This window comes from Sapajus apella, unplaced genomic scaffold, assembly GCF_009761245.1.
Source record: "Sapajus apella isolate SASKATOON/1434 unplaced genomic scaffold, GSC_monkey_1.0 scaffold19, whole genome shotgun sequence".
Lineage (NCBI taxonomy): Eukaryota > Metazoa > Chordata > Mammalia > Primates > Cebidae > Sapajus > Sapajus apella.
In genome coordinates this window covers 1,463,044-1,485,337 of record NW_022436959.1, presented here as the reverse complement: position 1 = coordinate 1,485,337, position 22,294 = coordinate 1,463,044, and the positions used below count along the sequence as shown (strand labels likewise).

General features: G+C 44.7%; 1 protein-coding gene and 1 long non-coding RNA gene across 6 annotated transcripts in view; one reads left to right on the top strand and one right to left on the bottom strand.

Annotated features, from left to right (window-relative positions):
* The window catches only part of AOAH (acyloxyacyl hydrolase), a 191,842-nt gene that overhangs the window by 93,879 nt on the left and 75,669 nt on the right, over positions 1-22,294 (bottom strand). For 3 of the 4 annotated variants that reach the window (XM_032286785.1, XM_032286788.1, XM_032286787.1), the window contains exons 5-10: positions 20,776-20,835; positions 15,450-15,520; positions 6,466-6,526; positions 4,994-5,064; positions 4,069-4,117; positions 1,589-1,637 (exon numbers count right to left, since the gene is read on the bottom strand). In XM_032286785.1, the coding sequence (XP_032142676.1) occupies positions 1,589-1,637; positions 4,069-4,117; positions 4,994-5,064; positions 6,466-6,526; positions 15,450-15,520; positions 20,776-20,835 (361 nt within the window). The remainder of the gene's footprint in view (positions 1-1,588; positions 1,638-4,068; positions 4,118-4,993; positions 5,065-6,465; positions 6,527-15,449; positions 15,521-20,775; positions 20,836-22,294) is intronic. The other variant, XM_032286786.1, reaches the window with a different exon arrangement.
* LOC116557338 overlaps positions 1-22,294 on the top strand; it is a 141,356-nt gene that overhangs the window by 118,716 nt on the left and 346 nt on the right. Inside the window, exons 1-2 of one of the 2 annotated variants that reach the window (XR_004271473.1) lie at positions 4,073-5,842; positions 10,494-10,611. This is a non-coding gene — a long non-coding RNA (uncharacterized LOC116557338). Of the gene's footprint in view, positions 1-4,072; positions 5,843-10,493; positions 10,612-22,294 lie in introns of those variants that run through there. The other variant, XR_004271472.1, reaches the window with a different exon arrangement.

Genomic DNA, 22,294 nt, shown 5'->3' with positions numbered 1-22,294 from the left:
GCAGCCCTGTATGGTCAGAGGTTCAGAATCACTTAATCTAACTCTGAGGTCCATCCACGCGAATCATTCACCTGTGAACACATTCTTCCAAATTCCTTAAGATTCTCAAAGAATCAATTGATGCCTCCCAGAGGCAGAGAGAGGCACCTCCTTTTCCACTTCCAAATGCCTTAAACCGTGCAGGAGGATGGCCTAGTCTCACTGCGTGGACCAGGGGTCTCACCCCTCAGAGCATGGAGGGCCCACTGAGAGACTGGGACACAGGGTCTGGGCGGATTCTGCAGTCTCTGAGCTGGAGGTCTAAGTGTCCTGCCATCTTCAGTACCTAAGATTGATGCTTCTAAAGAAGCAATTCTCAAGGGGTCAAGTTGGCACATTCCTTTACCCCCTGAACACATTGGCAATGTTTGGAGAAACTTTTCTGCTGGGGGTGCTACTGGTATCTAGTGGATAGAGGTCAGGGATACTGCTAAATATCCTACAATTTACCACTTCAGTGGCTCCTCAGCCTGGGCTTCATGACTACCACTACTTGGCCACACAAATGGGGGCTAAGAAGGCCCAGGACATCCTGGGGGGCACAGGGAGAGTAGGATGTGGGGAATCTAAGAGGCTTTGCACCAGGGCTTCACCTAGATCTGCCTATGTTTCATTCATTGGTTTAATCGTTCATTCGTTCTTTTATTCGTCCAACAAATATTCCTAAACTGCATATATATGTAATAAGCCTTTACATTTTCTTTCCCTCTTCTTCCCCTCTGAGGGCTAAAGGACAATTAGGCTTTAAGTTGATAGAATGCAAAGACGACATACTTTTTTTCCATGAAAACTCAGAGCCAACTATAGCTCTTAGTTAGAATTGAAATCGTTGTTCAGAAAATGCCTGTTGAATGAATGAATAAATGAACGAGGTGATTGTGAAACTGGGGAGAAAAGCATTGCCTAAACATAAAACAGTGATGTTACCATCAAGTGCTGGCATCACCAGGAGCATATTTTCAGTAATGTGTGGGTGGTGAGGTTTCCCCAATGGAACTGGTGGTGCAGATGTTTGTGCCATCTGGGTACTTAGGGCACAGAGTTTTGCTCAGCTATTTTTGGGAAGCCCTCACAGGTTATAGCCTGGCAGTCTCAAGTCATTCAGACCTTCAGATATGCATCTTTAGCCTAGTGGACACAGAGACTCATCCCATCAGTAGAAGTCCAGGTGTCTGACCTTGCAGTGTAATTAGAGGAAAATGCAAAAGATTTAAAAATGTCAGTTATCTCTGCTGCTTGGTTTCTTATCTGGAAAAGTGCTAGATTTCCATTGCTCTTTTATTCATTTTGCAGCCTAAACCTCTAGTAAAAGAGTCAATTACACAAATTGTTTTGCTTTTTTAAGATTCTGCCCCCTTTCCTCCTTTTCTGAACCTTTTAGATCATTTTTTTTTTCTGATCTGTCATGAAAAAAATGTAAGTTGGTCAGCAGAGAGTAAATCCTAGCATCGAGCATGTTCTGACTTAGGTGGTCTGCTCACTTCAATTTGACTCAGACTAGGAAAGAACACTCCCTAGTCATCACCAGACTGACATCCACAATTCATACCTTCACAGAATTTCTTCTCATATGGAACTCCATCTTTTGGATCAACACCCTTTAAAAGAAAAATGATGCAATTAGCAGTTTGGTTTTAAATTTATGAGATAGATACACTAAATCTCTCCTAAATGGCTTTAAAAGCACAAAGGCAAATGAGTAGACAAAACCCTTTAAAGTCTCTTAAGTCCCTAATTCAACATAGCAACGCCCCATTTGAGTGAGAAGGGTTTGGGAGGAACTGAGGGTGGGAGTAAAGAGAGAGCCAGACACTGGGACATCTCATTCAAGGGGATGCCGGGTAGAGTTCTGGGAGAGGTGCCTGGACCAGGGGTCTCACCCTTCAGAGCATGGAGGGCTCACTGAGTGACTGGGACACAGGGTCTGGGCAGATTCCGCAGTCTCTGAGCTGGAGGTCTACATGTCCTGACATCTTCAATACCTAAGATTGATGCTTCCAAAGAAGCAATTCTCAAGGGGTTGATTTTGCACATTCTTTTACCCCCTGAGGACACTGGCAATGTCTGGAGACATATTTTGCTGGGGGTGCTACTGTCATCTAGTGGAGAGAGGTCAGGGATACTGCTAAATATCCTATAGTTTGCAAGACAGCTCCAACAGGGAATTATTCAACCCAAACATCAATAGTGCCCAGATTAAGAAACCCAGACGTAGCACTGGGTCTGTGAATGGGACTGAATTGGCACGGATGGGATATCCTAAAACCTAAAGTTAAAGCTACCCCTTAGTAGAGCTGCTAGTCCTTAGAAGGATTATTTATAGTATTCCAGGATGAAAGCACTTGCTGATCAGAGATGTGTTAACAAGAGCGTGCTTACTCACCAGTCTTGGGAGCTCCCCATGCCCATTAAAACATGAAAGAACCTATTAACATCACACTCAACACTGGGGTCCCCGGGACACATTCTGGGCAAGGTTGGACTTCATGGTTGTAAGACTCCCTCTGCATTTATGATGTTGTGGTTCTGTGAGTTGTGCTTCCTCTGTGGAAGGGGATAGGTATGAAGGTGATATGCCTTCTCCCGTCACCGATGATGAGCTCTGCATCTTGCCTCCCTCAGCTCATGATGGATTTCCATTGATCTAGTACAGTCTCTTACTTGGCCTTCCTCCTTATATGGGTGGCACACCCTGTCTGCAGCCTGGGTGGGACCATGGAATGAAGACAGGGCATCACACATTGATTAGTCCCTTTTGTCCTCCAACATGACAACTAGACCTGGGTTTTTTAGAATAAGAGCTAACTTGGGTATCTTGTCACCTTAAGCTCTCTAGGGGAGATGTCTTCTTCTCCATGAAAAGGCGGCGTGACTAGGGACTAGGGTGAGTGGCGTGGGCTGGGGCACAGCCATCTGCCATGCCTTCCTTTATCTTGGAGGACATGGGACTGGAAAGCATACAGTAGGTGACTGTTGGTGCAAGCCTGTGCTATGAGTGTCCTGGAGAGAGGAAAATATTTACAGAAGCTTTTTCCTCTTCATTGAAGCAGATACGTGAAGCAACTATTTAGAGGCAATTTAGATAATTTATTTAGTAGGTGTGCAAATGACTGCAGTTTTTGCATTAATTACAAAGACCACAATTACTTTTGCACCAAAATAATATCTTGAAGTTAGGGAATCTTAAGCTTCAGGGCCCATCCCAGCCCCCTGCCTATGTGAGTACTGGGAGTGACTGGGAGCTATAGAGTATTCTAGGTGGAGAGGGGAGGCCAGGCAGAAATCCGAACACGTTTCCATGTAAACACTTCCGGTAAATCAGAAACAAGATCTCAAAAGAAAGGGAACTGAATTTCTCAGACTCCAGGAATTTATTAAGATTTTTTTGATTGTTTTAAAAATTATTCATTTTCATATTTGATTTTGTATTTTTAATTTGATATTCTTTTTCTTCATGAGGAACCCTGAAATCATGTAAGCTTAATACCCCACAAACTCGAGTCTCTTTCTGTGTTAGTTTTGGTTTTCCTCTTTTCTTCCTTTTTCTTTCCCTGGAAGCTGCAAATCCATCATTCATAGGGAACTAGGACAGCAGCATTAAATGCCTTAAGGTGTGAGTAGTAGGGTAAATACTGGGTAATTTCTGCTCTGCCTGGCTAGGCTTATGAAACAGAAAAAAAAATGGTGGCAACAAAATAAGGACAGCATGTGGTTTGCTCCAACAGCTGTGTGGGCTGCTGTAAAACTTTGTTAACACCACTCTTCACTTAATTTCACACTGTTCAAAACAGTATAAATAGATTAGATGTCGGTGACCTTAAGCAAGGCCTAAAGGAGCCATGACTGAGAAAGCCTGCACTCTCATGACATCATTGACACTCTTCACACATCGTCAGGATTCTAAACCCCATTTCTAAGCAGCAGGAAAAGAGCTGCTTGAGGCTGTTACAGGTTTCCTTGGATCTGTGATGAGCTTGGGAGAGGGAAGAACACAGGAGAGTGGGGTTCAAGCTGAATTTAGTTGCTTACCCAAATGCCATTACAATTTGAATCCTGATGGACATCCCAGTTGTTTGGCCTAAGAAGAAAACATTAACATTGGTCTTTAGCATAGGCTTGTCTCTCAGTGAATGTCAGTTTGGGGTATGCATGCGTGAATGAATGAATGCTACATGAAATGCCATGGAGAGACAACAGCATTCTTCATAGAAGAGCGTCACATCCCATTGTGTGTTGTGACATCAGAAGCCTCCATTCAGCTTCCTTACTTTAACCTTGGTTTGGGATATTTTCTGGGAGCTCTGGACCAAAATCCTGTCTTTTTCATCATTGACCATATTCATGGACCGCATTGTTGTGGAATGGCGCCGATGAACATAACGAAAAATCTGCATCCCATTGTGCCCCTAAATGCCCAAATAACTGGTTAACTTAATGCTTTGATACTGTAGTCACAACAAAGATGAGGGCTAGCATATCTGTCTTTTGATATCAGAGATGCAATTGAACATCAGCCCAGGGCCAATGTATGACATGTTTTCCATGCATTGGAGGCTTCTCCTTACTCCCAGGGGGACAGGCCACTATTTCTGGGCCCAATTCTGCATGGAGGACTGATACAGAAGGCTGGATAAATGTCTACAATAAGATAATCTGTTCACTTGACTGCTTTTCCCAATTGACTGTAACCTCAAGGAGAGGAGATATATTTCTATTTTGTTTACCACCCAGCATGATGCAAAGTGCTTGGCAAATTGTAGGTCCCTGATGAGCATTTCTTGGACAAATGAACGAATGAATGCTGTTCTTTTTTCACTGAGCTTTACTTCAATCAGAACACGAAAACCTCTTCTCTCTGTAAGTGGGAATCCCCTAGGCTGGGGGAAGGAAATGTACCTCTTGCCTTCTTTTCTGAAGATAATTTTAAAAATCAGCAACCAGCAGAAATAGTTACCTTCTGCCTGGGTACACTGACTCGTCGCTGTCATTACAATCTCTCCCTCGCCAGTGATAGCCCCGCAGCGTCTGAAATTGAAGAGCACACACAGGAGGGTTTCAGCCCACTTTGATGTTATCCACGAGGAAGGTTAATCAGAGCTGTCTGAATGGCATTGACATCCACAGTTTTTAATTCAAATTCAATCTAGGATCACTAAAGAGCACTAAGAAAGTTAAGATTAATACAATAAGACATGCTGTGTGAAGTGACGTGTAATATAACACCAGGGCCAATAACAGGTGGTAGGGTGTGTACATGTGTGTTGTGTGACATTGAATGTTTGCCTATATGTGTGTGTCTGGGGTGCATGTGTGTGAATGTGAATGTGTATGTGTATGTATGGGGGCATGTGTATATGCATGTGTGTGTTCATGTGTATTTATATTGTAGATGTATGTGCATGTGTCTGTGTGTACATGTGTTTGCTCATGTATGTGTGTCTACAAGCACCTCCAGAAACAGCAGACCCATCTACCCCCCCCAAAATCCCTCTATTAACCATCAGTCCTCTCAGGCTGTGAAACAATTTGCCTATTGGGCCAAATTATTAATTTTCTTGGAAATTCTAAAGTCTCTAGCCAAATGATTAATTATGTAGGTTTAAATATTTGACCTGAATGATTGGAATCAAGAGTTATGATAATGTCAAATAATATTTTTATTTCCTCCTTTCCCAAGTAGAATATCTGAGATTTTCCAAACTTTTGGGACTTTGTGACATGTTACTTGTTTGTTGGCTTTCACAGAGAGAATACTCTGACATTTTAACTGTTCTGAATCAAATGCACACACACTGTTTAAAAAGTAACCTAAAGTAGATTTAAGAATTTCCGAAATAATTCACAAAACCTTTCAAGATAATTATAGTCCCCATGGAGAATTCCAGCTGGCAATGGCAACAAAACCAGTCTGGACCTAAGATTTACTTCAATGGCTTGTGTATCATCACAATGCTACACAGTCTGTAAAAAAAAAAAAAAAAAAAAAAAAAAAAAAGTGAAATGGGCTGAATGTGGTAGCTAATGCCTGTAATCTCAGCACTTTAGGAGGCTGAGGTGGTCAGATCACTTGAAGTCAGGAGTTTGAGACCAGCCTGGCCAATATGGCGAAACTGACTTTACTAAAAATACAAAACTCAGCCAGGTGTGGTGGTGTGCGCCTGTTATCCCAGCTTCTCGGGAGCCATGAGAAGCACTTGAAACCAGGAGGCAGACATTGCAGTGAGCAGAGATAGTGCTACTGCACTCCAGTCTGGGCAACAGAAGGAGACTCAGCCTCAAAAAAGAAAAGAAATTGTGAAATGATGTATTGTTCATCAAATGAATAATGCATTCAAATGAAATTGAGCCTTGTCTTATTAAAGGAAAGAAATTTGTAGGAAGCAATGTGATATTAGTGAACATCTGGTTATTTCTAACAATACTTACTGGGAAAATGCTGTATTTGTCTGAATCTACGTCTTTGAATGGCACAGACCGTTCTATAGCTCTAGGAAAAAGAAAACAAAACAATTGATGAGCTAAGAAAAAAGTAGCAATGTTGGTGAAAAGAAATAGACATTTTCTGATATAGCTGTGTTGAGTTTATGCCACAGCGGGCCATTCTAAACAGAAAATTAAGAGTCTATGTGGTATCAGAGAGAGCCAGCAAAACTTTGCCAATCTCTGCTCTTCACCCAACAGAACTGTTTTCTCTCTGATATTAACTTGGCCTGTACAAGATAGTGAAAGAATTGAATTGAAATTTTAAAGGGCAAGGGGTATCGATGTTGAGATTCCCAGGAAATATGAGACAACACTTTGAGTCCAGTCAATGAACTCACCACTACAAACTGAATTTTTGCCATTTTCCGCATTCTGTTATAGAAATCTTTTCTTCACATTTTACTCTTTTCAGTCACTTATCCTGAGAATCTTGATCATTTAGCGGATATTAGCTGACAACTTTCACTCCCGTTCATGAGTCTGGGAAGCCAAGGACCCTGATGTGATGACTAAAGAAATTCATGCCAAAGCCATGGTCATTCTTTGAGGGGGGATTTCCCCTTTGGAATCCTCACTACCAGATTTTTCCCAGCTTCTAAATGTCAAACACAGACTTGGGTTTAGGAAAATCACTTACAGAGCAGCAGAATAATGCAGTCATATGGCAAAGAGACAGGAAAATAGGGTCTGGAGGCAGGGAACATACGGCCGATTCACACTTCAGCTAAAATAGGAAATATCCTCTCCATAGGGCATATGCCATAAATGACTTTGCAACTTTACTTCATCCTCTTCATTTACATAGGATGTACCCCAAGTAGAGGGTATTCAAACTCACAAAAAGCCTGTAACAGGGCCTTTGAGCCCCTATTCTCAGGCCCGCTCCCACACTGTGGCGTGTACCTTCATTTTCAATAAATCCCTTCATTCCTTCCTTGCTTTGTGCGTTTTGTCTAATTCTTGGTTCAAGATGCCAAGAAACTGGACACCCGCCATCATTAACAGCAAGATGAGGCTTTCCTTGGAGCCTAGAATTTAGAGTGAGTAACACAACCTTTTATAGGAATTACTAAATAGTCTTTTGAATCAAGAGCATCTTAACAGTTCTGAGAACCTCAAGGCAAATAAATGCTAACTGCCACCCTGGAGCCTGTCTTATGAACTCTGGGATGTGGCAGAAGTTTAGCTTATAGGCCTCTTCGGTCCAGCACTGAAGGGCACTGTGCTGGTTATATTAGCCTCTAGGGTTCTGCAGCCTGTATTCTGCTCTGTACTGTTCTGCTGGGAATTTTGCAAAATACACTTACCAGGTTCCCTTTGGAACTGGAGCTAGCACTGATGGGCAGAGAGAGCAGGAGGAGGAGAGGAGAAGTTGTTTTCTCTCTCTTTCTCTGTCTCTCTCTGAATGTTCCCTTTGGTGACTCCAGCTCTAGTCATTGTGGGCCCAGCACCCATGGGTGGCCCCTCATCCATGGCTCCAGGACTGGCCGATGTGGCCTCTTGTTTTGCCCCCGGCAACCCAGCAGCAAGCGGCCTCCTAAGCCTGAGAACATCATCTCCTGTGTTTTGCTTCCTCTGTTCCGCTAGGGATGCTGGCTGCCTCCTGTCGTGCTCATAGCTGGGTAGCCTTGCCTTTCCCTTTGTACTCTTTCAGTCTTTTTGACACTTTTTAAACTGGTACCTTTTATTAAATCCTCTCTATGTGAGATACCTTGCACAGCTCTGTTTCCTGACTGGGCCACTGAGAGGAGGGCCCTGGGATGTGTGAGTGCGGGTTAGGGTACTCAGAAAGGGTAGAGAGTGTGGGGGGTCAATAGCCACTTGGTGGACCCAATGAAGACAGAGCTTCAAGCTGATGTCTCATTGCTAGTCCTTCCTATAACCCTGCCCTGGGGAACAGAGGAGGCTGGAACCCTGAAAGGACAAGGCAGCAAGCTTCCTCTTAGGGTCCCCAAGAGGAATTATCCTTTTGAATTCAAGTGCTCTTGCCAGATACTGAGTTGAGCATGGTGGTTCAGTAAAGACTCTGGAGTCAACAGTTGGAATCACAGCTCCATCCACCACTTCCTCACCAACTCTGCAATTCTCAGAGTTATTTAACCTCCCTGAGCCTCATTTTTAAATCTGTAAAGTGTGAATCCTGTCAGCTCCCTCACAGGGTTAATTGGGAGGACTAAGGGAAACCACATGAAAAGCTCCTGGCATTGGTCCTCACGAAGTGCTTGCAGCTGTGGTTATGAGCTCCTGCGGTTGGAAAGAGGAAATTCACCTTCCCCTTCCATTTGGGGTGGGGGGTTGAACAGGGCCAGAGACAGAGCTACCAGTGGGAAATTAGAAAGGTTCTACTCGCTGACTGCACACATCCACACTTAACAGGGAAAGTGAGAACCAGCCCTGTGGAAGGTGGAGATTGTCCAGGAACAATTCAGGTGTGGGCTGTAGACAAATTTCACCCCCATCATCACCCACACCTTGATTTTCCTGTGGCAGGAGCAGAGGGGAATGGAGCTTCCCCAGTGGGCTCAGATGCTGTAATGCTACTTTCCCTCACGCAGGAGAGGAGCCAGGGCAAGATCATCCTTGGGGTCCTTCCTGCCTGATGCTCCAGCGTTTTTAGATCCATCCCATTCCTTGTCTACTCTGAGCAACAAATGCTTTTCTCTCACTTTAATCATCTGTCAAGAAACCTGGAAAAGCTTGGACCAAATGACATGCAATCATCCAACGTAAGTTGTGGCTGTTAAGAAAAGTTCTGGAAAGGCTTTGAAGATCACATTTTCGGTGAGACTAGGCAATTTTCCCCATATATGTATTTGACCTCTTGGATGGCATTTATTTTTCTAGTTGAGAAAAGGAAGATAAAGAAAGAGAGCAAAAGCAAGGGACAGAGAAAGACCAACAGAGAGGGGGGTGGGAGAGAGAGAGAGAGAAAGGAGGGGAGGGGAGGGGAAGGGAGGGGAGGGGAGGGGGGGGGAGGGGAGGGGAGGGGAGGGGAGGAGAGGGGAGGGGAGGGGAGGGGAGGGGAGGGGAGGGGAGGGGAGGGGAGGGGAGGAGAGGAGAGGAGAGGAGAGGAGGGGAAGGGAGGGGAGGGGAGGGGAGAGGAGAGGAGGGGAGAGGAGAGAGGAGAGCGAGAGAGAAATGGTGTGGACCCAAATAGCCATATTTTCAGCCTGAGAAAGAAAAAGGTGCTGGAGGAAAGGTCTAATTTAGGTCTCATTTGAGTGTGCATCAAAGCTATCCCCTCCCACCGTTGTTATCTTGAGGGTGAGAGTTTGTCCTTGAAAGAAGGAACAAAGAGTGGTCTCTAAAATTGGAAAGCTGATTTATTAACCTTTGTCTGCTTACTTTAAAGGCTCCAAGTGACTGACCAAAGCCATGGGTACTCAAAGTATCATAAACTGCAGCTTGTGTAAACTCTACAGTCCCTTCTTTGCAGCCCCTAAATTTTTTTCAACTTAGCAACAACTTCATTTGGTGGCAAAACTTGACCTGAACTGATATAGGGCAATTTGTAAACTTTATCATACTTAGTGTGAAAATTCATACATTTCACTCCAAAATACAAATATGATTGATCAAGAGGTGCCGGGGATAGCAGGTAAGTTACGTATATGTGCTATTACTTTACTAGAATATAATAATATCTGAATTTCAAATCATATCTGGCTCCAAGGCTTTTTGTTGTTTGTTTTGTGTTTGTTTTTATAGAGACTGGGTCTTGCTCTGTTGCCCAGGCTGGTCTTTAACTCCTGACCTCAAGTGGTCATCCCACTCTGGTCTCTCAAAATGCTGAGATTACAGGCATGAGCCAATGTGCCTGGCTACTCCAAAGTTTTAGATAAGGCACTGTTGACTTTTACTAAAAAGTATTTCTGCAAAATTGCATCTGAACTTGATACCTTCTGTATCCTTAGAAATATCTAGTTGTATGTTGAAATGTTCACGCATTCCTTCATTCCTTCATTCCACAGGCGTTTGGGGAGTCCCTGCTGCGTGCCAGGAATCATATTAGATACCAGAGATGGGTACAAGATACAGTTCCTGAACTCAAGGAGCTTGACATGGGCAAGGAAATTAATGCATCAAAAGGTAATTATAGTCCTACATCAAAAATGCTGTAAGAGGTTGTGCATCTAGAGAGGAAAAAACATTTCTAACTCTATATGGGAGAAGAAGTGATCTTAAGGTGAAACCTAAAGGATGAGACAGCATTTTCAAGGCAAGTAATTGGACTGAGGGCATCGTAGTGGGAAGGAAAAGCCATGAGAATTCCTTTAACACAGCTCCAGGTTCTGAAATTAGACTCTCTGGGTTTGAATCCCAGGTATGCTGTCGCCTTGTCAGGTGATCTTAGGCAAATTATTATCTTTTTGTGCCTCAGTTTTCTCATTTGTAAAATGGAATCAATGTCATTATTTCTTAGATACGGAAAGCACTCGAAAACAAAACAAAACACACGAGCTCTTACTGTTATGTGCAATGGGAACCTTGATTGCAAAGATGGCTCCTCGGGTGGACAGCAGGAGTCAGGTGTCTGCTGTCATCACGGTTTGATTTCTAGAGGCATCCCCAGCCCAATCCATGGCCCCTCTTCAGATGTTCAGGCTTCTAGCCACACGACATTCTATCCAATTACCATGCAGCCTGGCATCGCCCACTGCCCCTGATCTATACCTGCTTGCCAGATATCACCAGGTATCAGGTGAGTGGGCTTGGTCCAGGGAGCAATTGTAACTACAGCTAAATGTTATTAATGACACAGTATTGAGCTACTCAAGTTCAATCTCCCTAAAATTATTTCATGAAACTGGGGCATTAAGGCAAAGGAAAAATAGTGAGAATGAATCTCCATGTGTGCCTGCCTCACATGTGAGTCCCAGGTAGCTCTTGAGGGCTGGGCGTGGGTTGGTTGCATCTGTAGGTGGATGTGTTATGTAGGTCTCTGTCAAATGAAATGAGAACACAGTAGCCATGGAAGGGCACACCTGCCTGTAGACATGGCTCAGCTTGGAGGTGGGGGCAGGACCGCTGTGGGTGGAAGGAGCAACGTATGGGGAAGGAGGAGGCTAAAAAGGAAAAGAAAATAGTGTTGAATTAACACAATCAACACGGGATAGGGTGGTTTGCATGTATTGATGTGAAATAATATGAGGGTTTCTGCATATAGACATTAAATAAAAAGAATAGATTTTTAAAAAGGGGATTCTCCTGACTTACCACTGTTGAAGTAAAATACAGACATTGTGTAGGCACTGTGTATCCTTATTAAAACAGAACGCCAAAAAACTCGATCACCCTGTGGTCATAGCCTGATAGCTACACATTTATTTTCCTGGTAAAGTGGTGCTTTTTCTTTATGTAGTCCCTCATTTTCACTGAGCTGCTCCTATTAAGAATGGGATCCCTGCTCTCCAGGAGCTTATGGGTGGTGTGGGAGACCAGTGGGGAGGCAGGGATTGAAGAATGGGATGAGGAGGAGCAGGCACTGAGGAGCTGGGGTCACTGAGGGGGAGCTGAGGGCACCGAGGAGTTGCCGGGGGCCCAGGAAGGCTGTGCAAATGACTGAAGGTGGCCTGGGAGCTGGATGCATTCCTGGGGAGGGGACACCTCAAATGAATTTTTAAAGCATTAGACCAAGTGAGACAGAGGGCAGGTAAGGCATTCCTTCTGGGGGAATTTTATCAAAGGACTATGCCACAGAAGACAGGCAGGTCTTGTCTCTACCATGTGAGGACTCCATGCTAGTGGGTCAGGGATCTAAAACCTCCTTGTTCCTCTAAAGTGTAGGACTAAGGGTTGAGGGAGCAATGGGATGCAAACTGTTGGATTCAAAGGTCAGATTTGTCCATTACCAGAGCTGTAACCTTGTGCAAATGATTTTATCTCTTTGGAAAAGAGATAATAACAGTGCTGACCTTAAATAGTTGGATTTGCAACAGTTTTGGGGGCATAGACAGCACCAGACAACTTTCAGTTATCAAGATTATTACCAAACCACGGATTGCTTTGAAGAATACATGAGACTGCATGTGTATGTATACGTGCTCTGTAAGTCATAAAGCACTGAACCAACTGTGACCTGCTGCATATGACACTTGAAACACAGTGATTTTTAGAAAGAAGGAAAACACAGTTTTTGCTTTTTCGTAAAAGAATAATTTTCCCTTTAAATTGGACCAAGAAAAATCCCTGGTCACTGATGCTCTTGAATTCAATTTTTCAAAGGTGGTTCAATTGAAGAGTTGTCACTTTGACCCTGTTGGGTCCTGCTGGGCCACATCTAACACAGAAAATACAATAATGCATTCAGCAAGGAGGGGGCAGGGGTCTCCATTTAATGGGAGCTAGGCATGACGACATGACTGGGGGCCTGGGGAGCTGGCTGCATCTCAGCCTTCCAGCATCTTCTTTCATGTCTGATATCTCCCCTCTACTCCTCACATCCTAATGCTCTCTGCATTCATCCCCAGTCATGAAAAGGGGTGTTGCTACCACTTCTGGGACCTGCAATGGCACTTTGCACAGCCAGCTTGCAGGGGCTTATGCCAGCAGATTGATCAGGAAGACTTTTTAACTGTTTAAAGGCTCCGAATGTAGGTCTGAATCATAGCCTCCTCCTCTCCCTAGATGCTATCACAACAGACGAGAGATGTTCAGTGGATTTAGTGCTCAGGAAACTCATGAGATAAAGGATGGCAGAAAGAGGAAAAGTGCCTTTGTTAGGGGTTGCATTGTGTTCATGAAAAAAATATGTTGAGGTCCTAAGCCCTGGTATCTGTGAATGTGACCTTATTTGGAAACAGGTTCTTTACAAATGCAATCGAGTTAAGATGAGGTCATTGGAGCAGGCCCTCATCCAATAGGACTGGTGTCCTTGTAAAAGGGAATGACAGGCACCCAGGGAAGATGGCCAGATATGAAGATGAAGGCAGAGTCTGGAGCGATGCCGCTGCAAGGCAAGGTATGCCAAGGCCTCATGGCCACCATCGCAAGCTAGGGAGAGACAGGAAGGATTCAGCTGGTGTCAGTAGGAGCATGGCCCTGCTGCCATTTCGGTTTTGGACTTCTGGCCTCCAGAACTGAGAGAGAGTTGATTTCTGTTGCTCTAGGCCACCTAGTTTGTGGTGTTTTGTTGCTGCAGACATAGGAAGTGACAGCTTCTCAGTCCAGGTGTGCAGCCTAATTCTCACCTCTGTGTGTTCTCGGGTCTAACTATCCACAAGGCTGGACTAGCACAGGCTAAAGTAAGAGGAGCTCCTGCAGAAGAGGAAGAGTAAAAGAAGCAGGGGCTGGGGCAGCCCGTGTGGTTAAATAAATATCTTGCAGCTAGAGAACATTATTTCGAATAATTAAAGCATCCCTTGCAAGTGTAGCATTCTCAGTCTTGCACCTGAACTAGAGGGCAAGCGTCGGGGTGGACATGGACAGCCGGGAGTCTAGGTGTGGGGTCTAATGGCCTAAGAATTCCTTGGAAAATTTCCAAGAAAACACAACACTATCCCACCAGGTTTGGGGCCAAGGAACCTGGACTTTAAAAACTTTCAAGATGATTCTGAGGAATAGGCAGAATTTCATTGTACTTTAGATTGGGGAAATGAGGCTCAGAGATATTAAGCGGCCCAAGTTTTCAGTCAGCTCAAGAAGCAGCGTTGCAATGCAGTCAAGAATATGTATGTTCGCAAAGAACACATTAGATCAAATACACCTGGGGGTGTATCTTGGGTCCTCAGTGGCCCAGCAGAAGTTACTTCTATAAGGCTCAGTTTCCTTCTCTGTGAAATGGGAATAATAATAACCTTTACTTCATTTTGTTGTTGTGGAAACGAAGTGAGGAAACATTGAAAGTTCAGCATCTGGCACCTAGAATGGTGCCCATATACCTGATAGCAGCAAAGCAGCAGCAGTCACATTAGAAGTAGCTTGGTGGGAAGGGCACGGTGGCTCACACCTGTAATTCAAGCACTTTGGGAGGCCAAGGCAAGCAGATCACTTGAGGTCAGGAGTTCAAGACCAGCCTGGCCAACATGGTTAAACCTCATCTCTAGTAAAAATACAAAAAATTAGCAGGGCATGGTGGCGGGCACCTGTAATCCCAGCTACTCAGATGGCTGAGGCAGAAGAATCATTTGACCCCAGGAGACAGAGGTTGCAGTGAGCTATGATTGCACCATTGCACTTCAGCCTGGGCAACAACAGCAAAACTGTGTCTCAAAAAAAAAAAAAAAAAAAAAAGAAAAGAAAAAAAAAGAGGTAGATTAGTGGAGGGTAGATCCCATGCTATTTTGCCTCTGAGTCCAATGCCCTCTGAAGACATTGTTTTACCCTTTAATATTTTGAACAGCAGTTACTACAATAATGTGTAGCATAACCCAGACTCAAAATGGAGCTGGAGCATGGACAGGAGGGCGTGGGAATTCTGGACGGTGTCTGCATTTACAACCCTATTCCTACATATCTGAGCCAGATTTCTCATGTAATAGTTTGGGCCCTGTGAAAAAATAGTTGCTGTCTGTCCAGCCTTGCGAGTGCCTTGCACTGAAGATGTCCAGAGTTCTTGCCGTGCCCAGTTGCCCATCCTGGTCCGTACCTCACACAGCAGGGAGGGGCTGTTTCCCGGTGTAGGGCAGTGGGCACCTCACTGGCAGGCATTGACCGGCAGCGAGCCTCACTGTGGGCTGCATCCTAGCCTGGGGCACAGATCAAGCTTTGAGATGCAAAGATGCTGGCATTCGGTATATTTCCCAAACGAGTTTGTTCAGAGCGCATTTGTCTTCTGGTTTCTGTGCAAGTCATGTTTTGAGAACAAAACACCTTCACCTTCAGGGATGCCTTTTAAGTGTGAAGATCATTTTAGTCGTTAGAAAAAGGGGACAAGCAACGATGTTATTACACGCTGGTGCTCAGGAAGGTGGAAATTGTATACATACAATTTAATTTTCTGGCAGATCTTGGCCAAAAACGGGAGTGAACAAATGTCAGAACCACTTCTAGAGTATTTCTGGGGAAACAAAAAAACAATAGAAAGACAGGTGTTTAGTTTAAGGAATGGTTCCCCACCTTCTAAGGGCCCCTCTGTACTTGAGGTTTCTGGATCCTCCTTCCTCTAGAATCCAGCCCCATTTTTCTTCTCTAAATTTACCTCTTGTTCCTGTCCCCACCATCTGTATCCATGCCATGGCCTGTGCCTTTGCTCACCGGGCTCCTCAGCCCGAAGGCCGCCCTCCTCCTCTCCTCCCAGCCAGTTCTTCCCAGCTTCCCAGCCTCCCTCGAGCTCCACCTTGTCTCAGGAGGGTCTGGCAACAGCATTCCTCTACCCAGGTGCTTTATAAATAAAGGACATTTTCAAACAAAATAATTTCATCTTATTATGGAAATAAAAACTAAAGGGAGAGACACAATCTGGGGCCTGGGAGGAAGGAAAGCCCCTTCCCCCGGGGAGCAGAGAGGTGCGCAGACCAAGCTCCTCATGCTTCCTGAGCCATAGGGTTCTAGACAGCGATTTCTATGAGACTCCAGATGTGAGATACACTAGAAGCCCTGGCATTTTACCAAACAGTGCTTTTAGAAAGATTGCAGTTTCCACAATGCTTTCCTCAAACTAAAGAAGAAGAAGAAGACAACAGGGTAGAAAAGTTAGGCACCAGCATTTATCAGTGAAGGGAGAGAGACTGTGGATTCCTTCCAGCCCAGAGTCCTTCAGGTGGCTATGAGGTGTGTTATGGGAATTGGTGATATTTGACCCTGGCAGGAGAAAATTGGCAACCATTTCAGGATATAAATGAGGTACTTAAGGATTTTTGAGATGCCTGCCCTGCTTTCTAGGAGGAGAAATAATCCTGACTGGTGGCCCAGCTCCACAAAAGACGTGGAGATAGACACTGTCCTTGTCCCCAGCTCACTGTCAAGTGGAGGGCCTGGGTGGACAGCCCAGCTCTGGGTACACCCTGTGGGGTCTGCAGAGGCCAAGGCAGTAACAGGGGTCTCTAGGAACCTGGAGGAGGATGCAGATGACCCAGCAGTGAGGCGGGATGGAGGCAGGTGGGGCGGAAGAGAGATGGCCTGAGGCTTTGTGACTCAGTGCGGGCCACAGTCTTGCTAGAGATGCTCATCCTTGCCTTCCACATCCCTACCTCAGGTCTGCTGAATCAAAATCCCTGGGGTGGGTCCTGGCAGCTTATGCCTTCATAGCCCTCCAGGTCATTCTGATGCCCACTAAAGCTTGAGAACCACTGCCCTAGGTCCTTGCCATTCAAGGTGTGATCTCAGATGAGGAGCATCAGTGCCACCTGGGAGCTTCTAGAGATACAGAGTCTCATTCCCTGCTGCAGACCTACAGAATCAGAATCTGCATTTTAACAAGGTCCGTAGGATGCACCCTAACGCTGAAGAAGCCTGACTCCTGGTGGAGGGAGCACCTGAGCAGTGCTGTGGAGGTATGAGAAAGTTTGCTCTCTTGGGGGAAAGCCAAATGTTCCCACCTGGCGGGAGCATCGGAGTGGCAGAATACAGTGAAGCATGGAAGGAAGGAGACAGGACCGGGAGCCTGGAATGCAGTGCCACATGTTACCCTGAGGACTGTGGGGAAGCCGTGGAGGTGTCAGGCAGAGGAATCAAATTTGTGTTTCGGAAAGATATCTCTAGGCGTGGGGTGATGGTCTGGAGGAGGATCGTTTGAGATAAGAGAGAGACCCTAAGGCCCTATCTCAGGATTTCAAACCTCGGCGCTATTGCCATGTTGGGCAGAGAGTAATTCCGTCCTTGCTGTGCGGGCTGCCCTGTGCACTGCGAGATGCTGGCAGCATCTCTGGCCTGTGACCTCCAGATGCCAGCAGCACAAATCTGCCTCCAGACACTGCCAAATGTCCCCAGGGTGGGGGTGAGGGGCAATATTGCCACAGATTGAGAAGCACTGATGTGAAACAGGGTGGAAGAGGGTGATGGTACACAGAAGGGGTGGTTAGAAGGGTGACTCCAGAGACTCAGTAGCTGACTGAGACCAGGGTTGTGGTCACACTGCAAAACAAGCACCAGCATAAGCTTCTACCACATGAGCGATGGCACTTTGGAAGTACAGACACTATTTGAGATCCAGAGTCCGAAGTCAGGTTGCATTTGAATGTTTGAGGCTCTTTTAATATTCAGTTTAGTCTGAAGTCCTTGGTCTAATTCTCCTAACCACAATGTAGATGTTAACACTGATAACAACCAATATATTTAAAAATGTATATGAACAGTTTTATAGTTACTACACAAAAGGTACAATAGAATGCAGTTGTATAATTACACAGCTGTTTGCGTTCAAAATTCAGCCTGGTGGCTGCAGCTGCCTTGGCCATTCATTGTGTAAAAATTGGGGTTAGGAAATAAGTGGCAGATGATGTAGGGGCCCCTAGAACTCCTCCTGCTTAGATAGAGGTTTTCATTATCTGGTCTTTTCGTTACATAGTATGGGAAAGACCACGCTTCTCTTACAATTTACTTGCAAAGAGAACAGAGATGGGCCCCGAGCAATACTGTATGGGTCTTCCTTGCCTATTTGCCAGCCTCCTCCTTTCAATTTGAACTTTGCTAGATAGAGATAAAATGTGGGCTGTTATTAACTCAGCAATACATTTAAAATATTGCAACTGGCTGCATCTAATCCCATCTAAAATGAGAGTCTCAAATCAGGGCTGTCCCTGGGGATAGGAGTCATGCAGCATCTTTGCTTTGCAATCTATTTAACCAGATTCCTGAGCTTCCCCACACCAGGATGTCAAATGAATGCAGAACAACAGACAGGGGCTGAATAAAGAAAAATGGGCTGAATGGGGCACATGGAAAGTCAAAGGGGGAGAGTCATCACTCTTCTGTACATGGCCAAGCTGAAATTGAATTTCTGTGTGACCAAGTGCTTTACAATCCTTGTCGTGTATTATATTACCTGGATTTAATTGGTCTGGGGTGGGGTTTGGACATCAGCAACTAGTAAAGGCTTCCCAGATGATTCTATGGAGCGGGTGGGTTTGCGATCGGGGCTGTCATTTAGAGCTGCACAGGTTGTCCACTGTACGATTCCAACATCCACATAGCCTGTGATATAAATGGTGCTCCCCTAAGTTTAGCACTGAGGAGGCCTTGCTGAAAACTACTGGCCTGGTAGAAAAGGTATTGAATGTGGGGATAGCTAGCTCTGGATTTAAATGTGGGGTTTCTCACTTACTAGCTATGTGGGGTGAGCACATAACCTACCTGAGACTCAGTACTCATCTGTAAAATGGGGTTGATAACAAAATACTCTGTCTACTTTGTAGAAGTGAGAATTAAGTGATTCCATAACTCAGGTGCTGTTAGATATTCAATGCTCTGTCAAATCCATGAAACGTCCCCTCTAGGAGCCTATCCAGGCCTCATTGAGATCCAGGCTTTCTCTGGAATGTTTGATTTCCTTCAATAATGCATAACTGTTTCCAGGTCTGAATTCTGACTGATAGGCTGTGCTGAAATGATATGCAACCTACTGAGTGCAGCTTTCTGCGCTCCGGCCAGGTCTGCAGTCATGTCAGCCATCACGGTGGAATTAATTGCAGCCAATACTCTCTGAGCAGTTTTTTCAGAGATACTTATTTGCATTTTCTGATTATTTTTTCTTTGATAGCTGTAATCTGGACAGCAAATTGGTGGAGGTTTCAGAAGAGTATTTTTATTGTTGAATTGTTTAGTAGAATTTTTTTTCACTTCTCCCAAGTAATTATTGGAATCCTGCTCCATGAATTAATGCTTGCAATTCTGGTGACAGAAGTAAAAAATTGTAAAATCCCAATTAGGAGTTAATGCCAAGCCAGTTTTTGCTAGTGAAGTAAACAATGCCTGGAGAATAAGTTCTTAGGAGTGTGTTGAGAAGAATAAAATACATGTTGTATTGTTCTCCATTTCTGCTCAGAATTCTGAAGGGGGTCGTCAAGAGTTTTCTACGGTGTTTCGATATCTTATTCAACAACTTAAGCAAATTGGCTAATCAGGCTACTATTAGCCTTTAATTATTCATTGAATTAAATAATGATTGACAATGCAGACATTGTGATTGATTAATCAATTATGTAGAAATGTCTACATATTGCCACTTAACATGTATTTATTGGCCTTGTTCATCAAAACCCATATGCTCTCCGTGAGCAGGGTTGCCAGATAAAATGTTGCACTAGATATACTAAAACACTGTTTGTTGTTTATCTGAAATTCAAATTTAACTGGGCATCCCATATTTTTACTTGAGAAATTTGGCAAGCCTAGCCATGAGGGATTTTCCTCCCTTTTATTTCTATGTTGCCAAATCAATAATACCTCAAATGTAGTGCATCAAGGTGAACGATGAGCTAGCTAGCAGGGAGAAGCCAAGGATGAGGTCTGTGCCCTCCCATTGCTGATGGATGCTTCCTTACCGCCAGGATCTTTGGCATTGACAATGATGTTGTGCTTTAAAGATGTACTTTTCTGTTTCATTTTCAAATGGGGCTGATTTGCAACCAGAGCCTAAGTCAATTAAGCCTGTGAAAACTGATCTGAAGTAAACATTCTATCTGTTGAACGAGAGTATTGTTATACAAGAGGACAAATTAAGGGAACATGAATAAAAATTGTGATAACTTTAACTCTCATTTATTGAGGACTTGGTAAGTCCTAGGCAAGATCCCAGATGCTCTCTACACTCTCAACTCTATCAGTCCCAACACTGGAGTACAGTATTATCATCCCTGTCTTACAAACAAGAAAACTGGGGCTCAGTGAAATTGAGCACCTTGCTTGAGGTCACAATTTTAGAAAGTGGAGGAGCAGGAGGATACAGCCTCCTCCAAGATGGTTTACTGAAAAGCAGCAGTTCTCAACAGGGGTGTTTTGCTTTCCAGGGCACATTTGGCAATGTTAGGAGGCATTTTTGATTGTTGTGACTAGGGAGGGGTGGGTGGTGGTACACTGGCATCCAGTAGGTAGAGGTCAGAGCTGCTACTGAATACCCTACAAAGCCCAGGACAGCCAGCACCACAAAGGATTATCCTGCCCCAAATGTCAGCAGTGCTAAGGCTGAAAAACCACGCAGCAGTGAAAAGGCAGGAAACACAAGTGGAAGCAGCTTATGTTCCTACTTCCATCCCATGTAGCTATGGTGCATTGCAGGCTTATATCCAGAGCAGTCCTTGCCTTTGGGATGTGAGAGCTGGGGCCAGAGAGGGCATGCCAAGGAAGAGGCTGGCGTTCTACCCGCTGAGTGCTTACCAGAATCGGGGGCTTCTTGACAATTTGTCTTGCCTTCTCTAGTGTAAATTCCCATGCCGCCTATAAAAGCAAAGTTAGATAACATTACAACTCATGTCTTATCTTTTCTTCCTACATCTTTTCTAAAGTTAGGATATTTAAAGTCCATAAGTTTTCAATAAATGAACTACTCTGTAAATTTGTAATAAAATAATTCACAAGAAGGCAATTGCACATTAATAGCTCCCTTTATTTTGGACTTTGCTTTGTGTCAGATGCGGTGCTAAGTACTTTGGGAACATTATCTTATGTACTCTTTAAACAGCCCTGTGAGATATGACCATTTCACAGATGAGGAAACTGAGATGCAGAAAACCTAAGAGATCTCATAGTTGGGGTCTGGCAGAGAGGCAATCTGAACCTCTGCTTCCTGACCCTTCTGCTACACTGATCTCCATAAGCAATTTACTATTCTTGTGTCTAAAACCTCCCAGTTGGAAGCTGTCAACAGCCTGCTTGAGTGTCTGGTGTTTTAGCGGTGAAGAATGACCTACAGTTGCTGTGCAAGCTAACACCTCATCTCTCAGTCACCTCCTCTTCCCCTGGTTGGAGATCCCCTGTCCTCTTTCAACCATTGTGAGAGCATCAAAGTGCATCTTCCAAGTGTACACACATTGCAACAATAAAGAGTTAGCGCATTACTACCAGTGACAATTGCTGTGCAACTCCTGAGGCCACTGTGTTTGTCTATTTGTTGGGAGGTGGAAGAAGAGCAACCCTGAGGTGGGTGGGGATGAGGAGGATTTGATCTCAGCACTGCTTCCCATAGCTTTCAAACCCAGATAATGTACATGTCCTGCTACCCCTCTCCTGGGCCTGCTACCTGTACAGCCCTAAAGTAATCTGCTCAATAATTGGAAAGCTCTGCCTGTTGGCTGCTAAGAGTGTGTGTTGATGACTTGAGAGGAAAAGTTGCTCTTCAGGTGGGTTTGGTTGCCAGGGTGCCCTGCTATGGTGTATGTTTCCTAAAACATTGAAAGGCTACTGTGCCAGTTGGTGAACAGCTGTGTCCCTAAGCCCCTGAAGGTCCTCTACTCCTGCCCTGACCATCCAGCCTCTTGCTTGGACTCCCCCAGGCCTCCTTGTGATCTGTCAACTATGGGGCCACTGTGATAGTCCCACCCAGTGGGCACCTCCAGGCTGTGCTCCCACCGCACCCAGTATCCCTTCTGATTGGTTGGCAGTAGGCCAAAAGAGTTGATCCCGATCTTCCCTTTTGAAACGTGACATCTTTACTAGAAAAGCTGTTTAGGGAATGGCCCCATTCAAAAACTGACCTCATTAAATGCACTTTTGACCTTTTCTGGAAATTCGAGCAAACCCTGAAAATTCTCCTGTTGTGTAAATTAAGCAACTCTGGCATAGTCAGTGTAACAGACACCAGATTTTAGTGCAAACTTCACTTATGGTGCCCTCTGTGGCTGCTTCTATCAGCCAAGAGCTCATTCCTCACATTTTAAAACGTGAAGGTGGTAGTCCT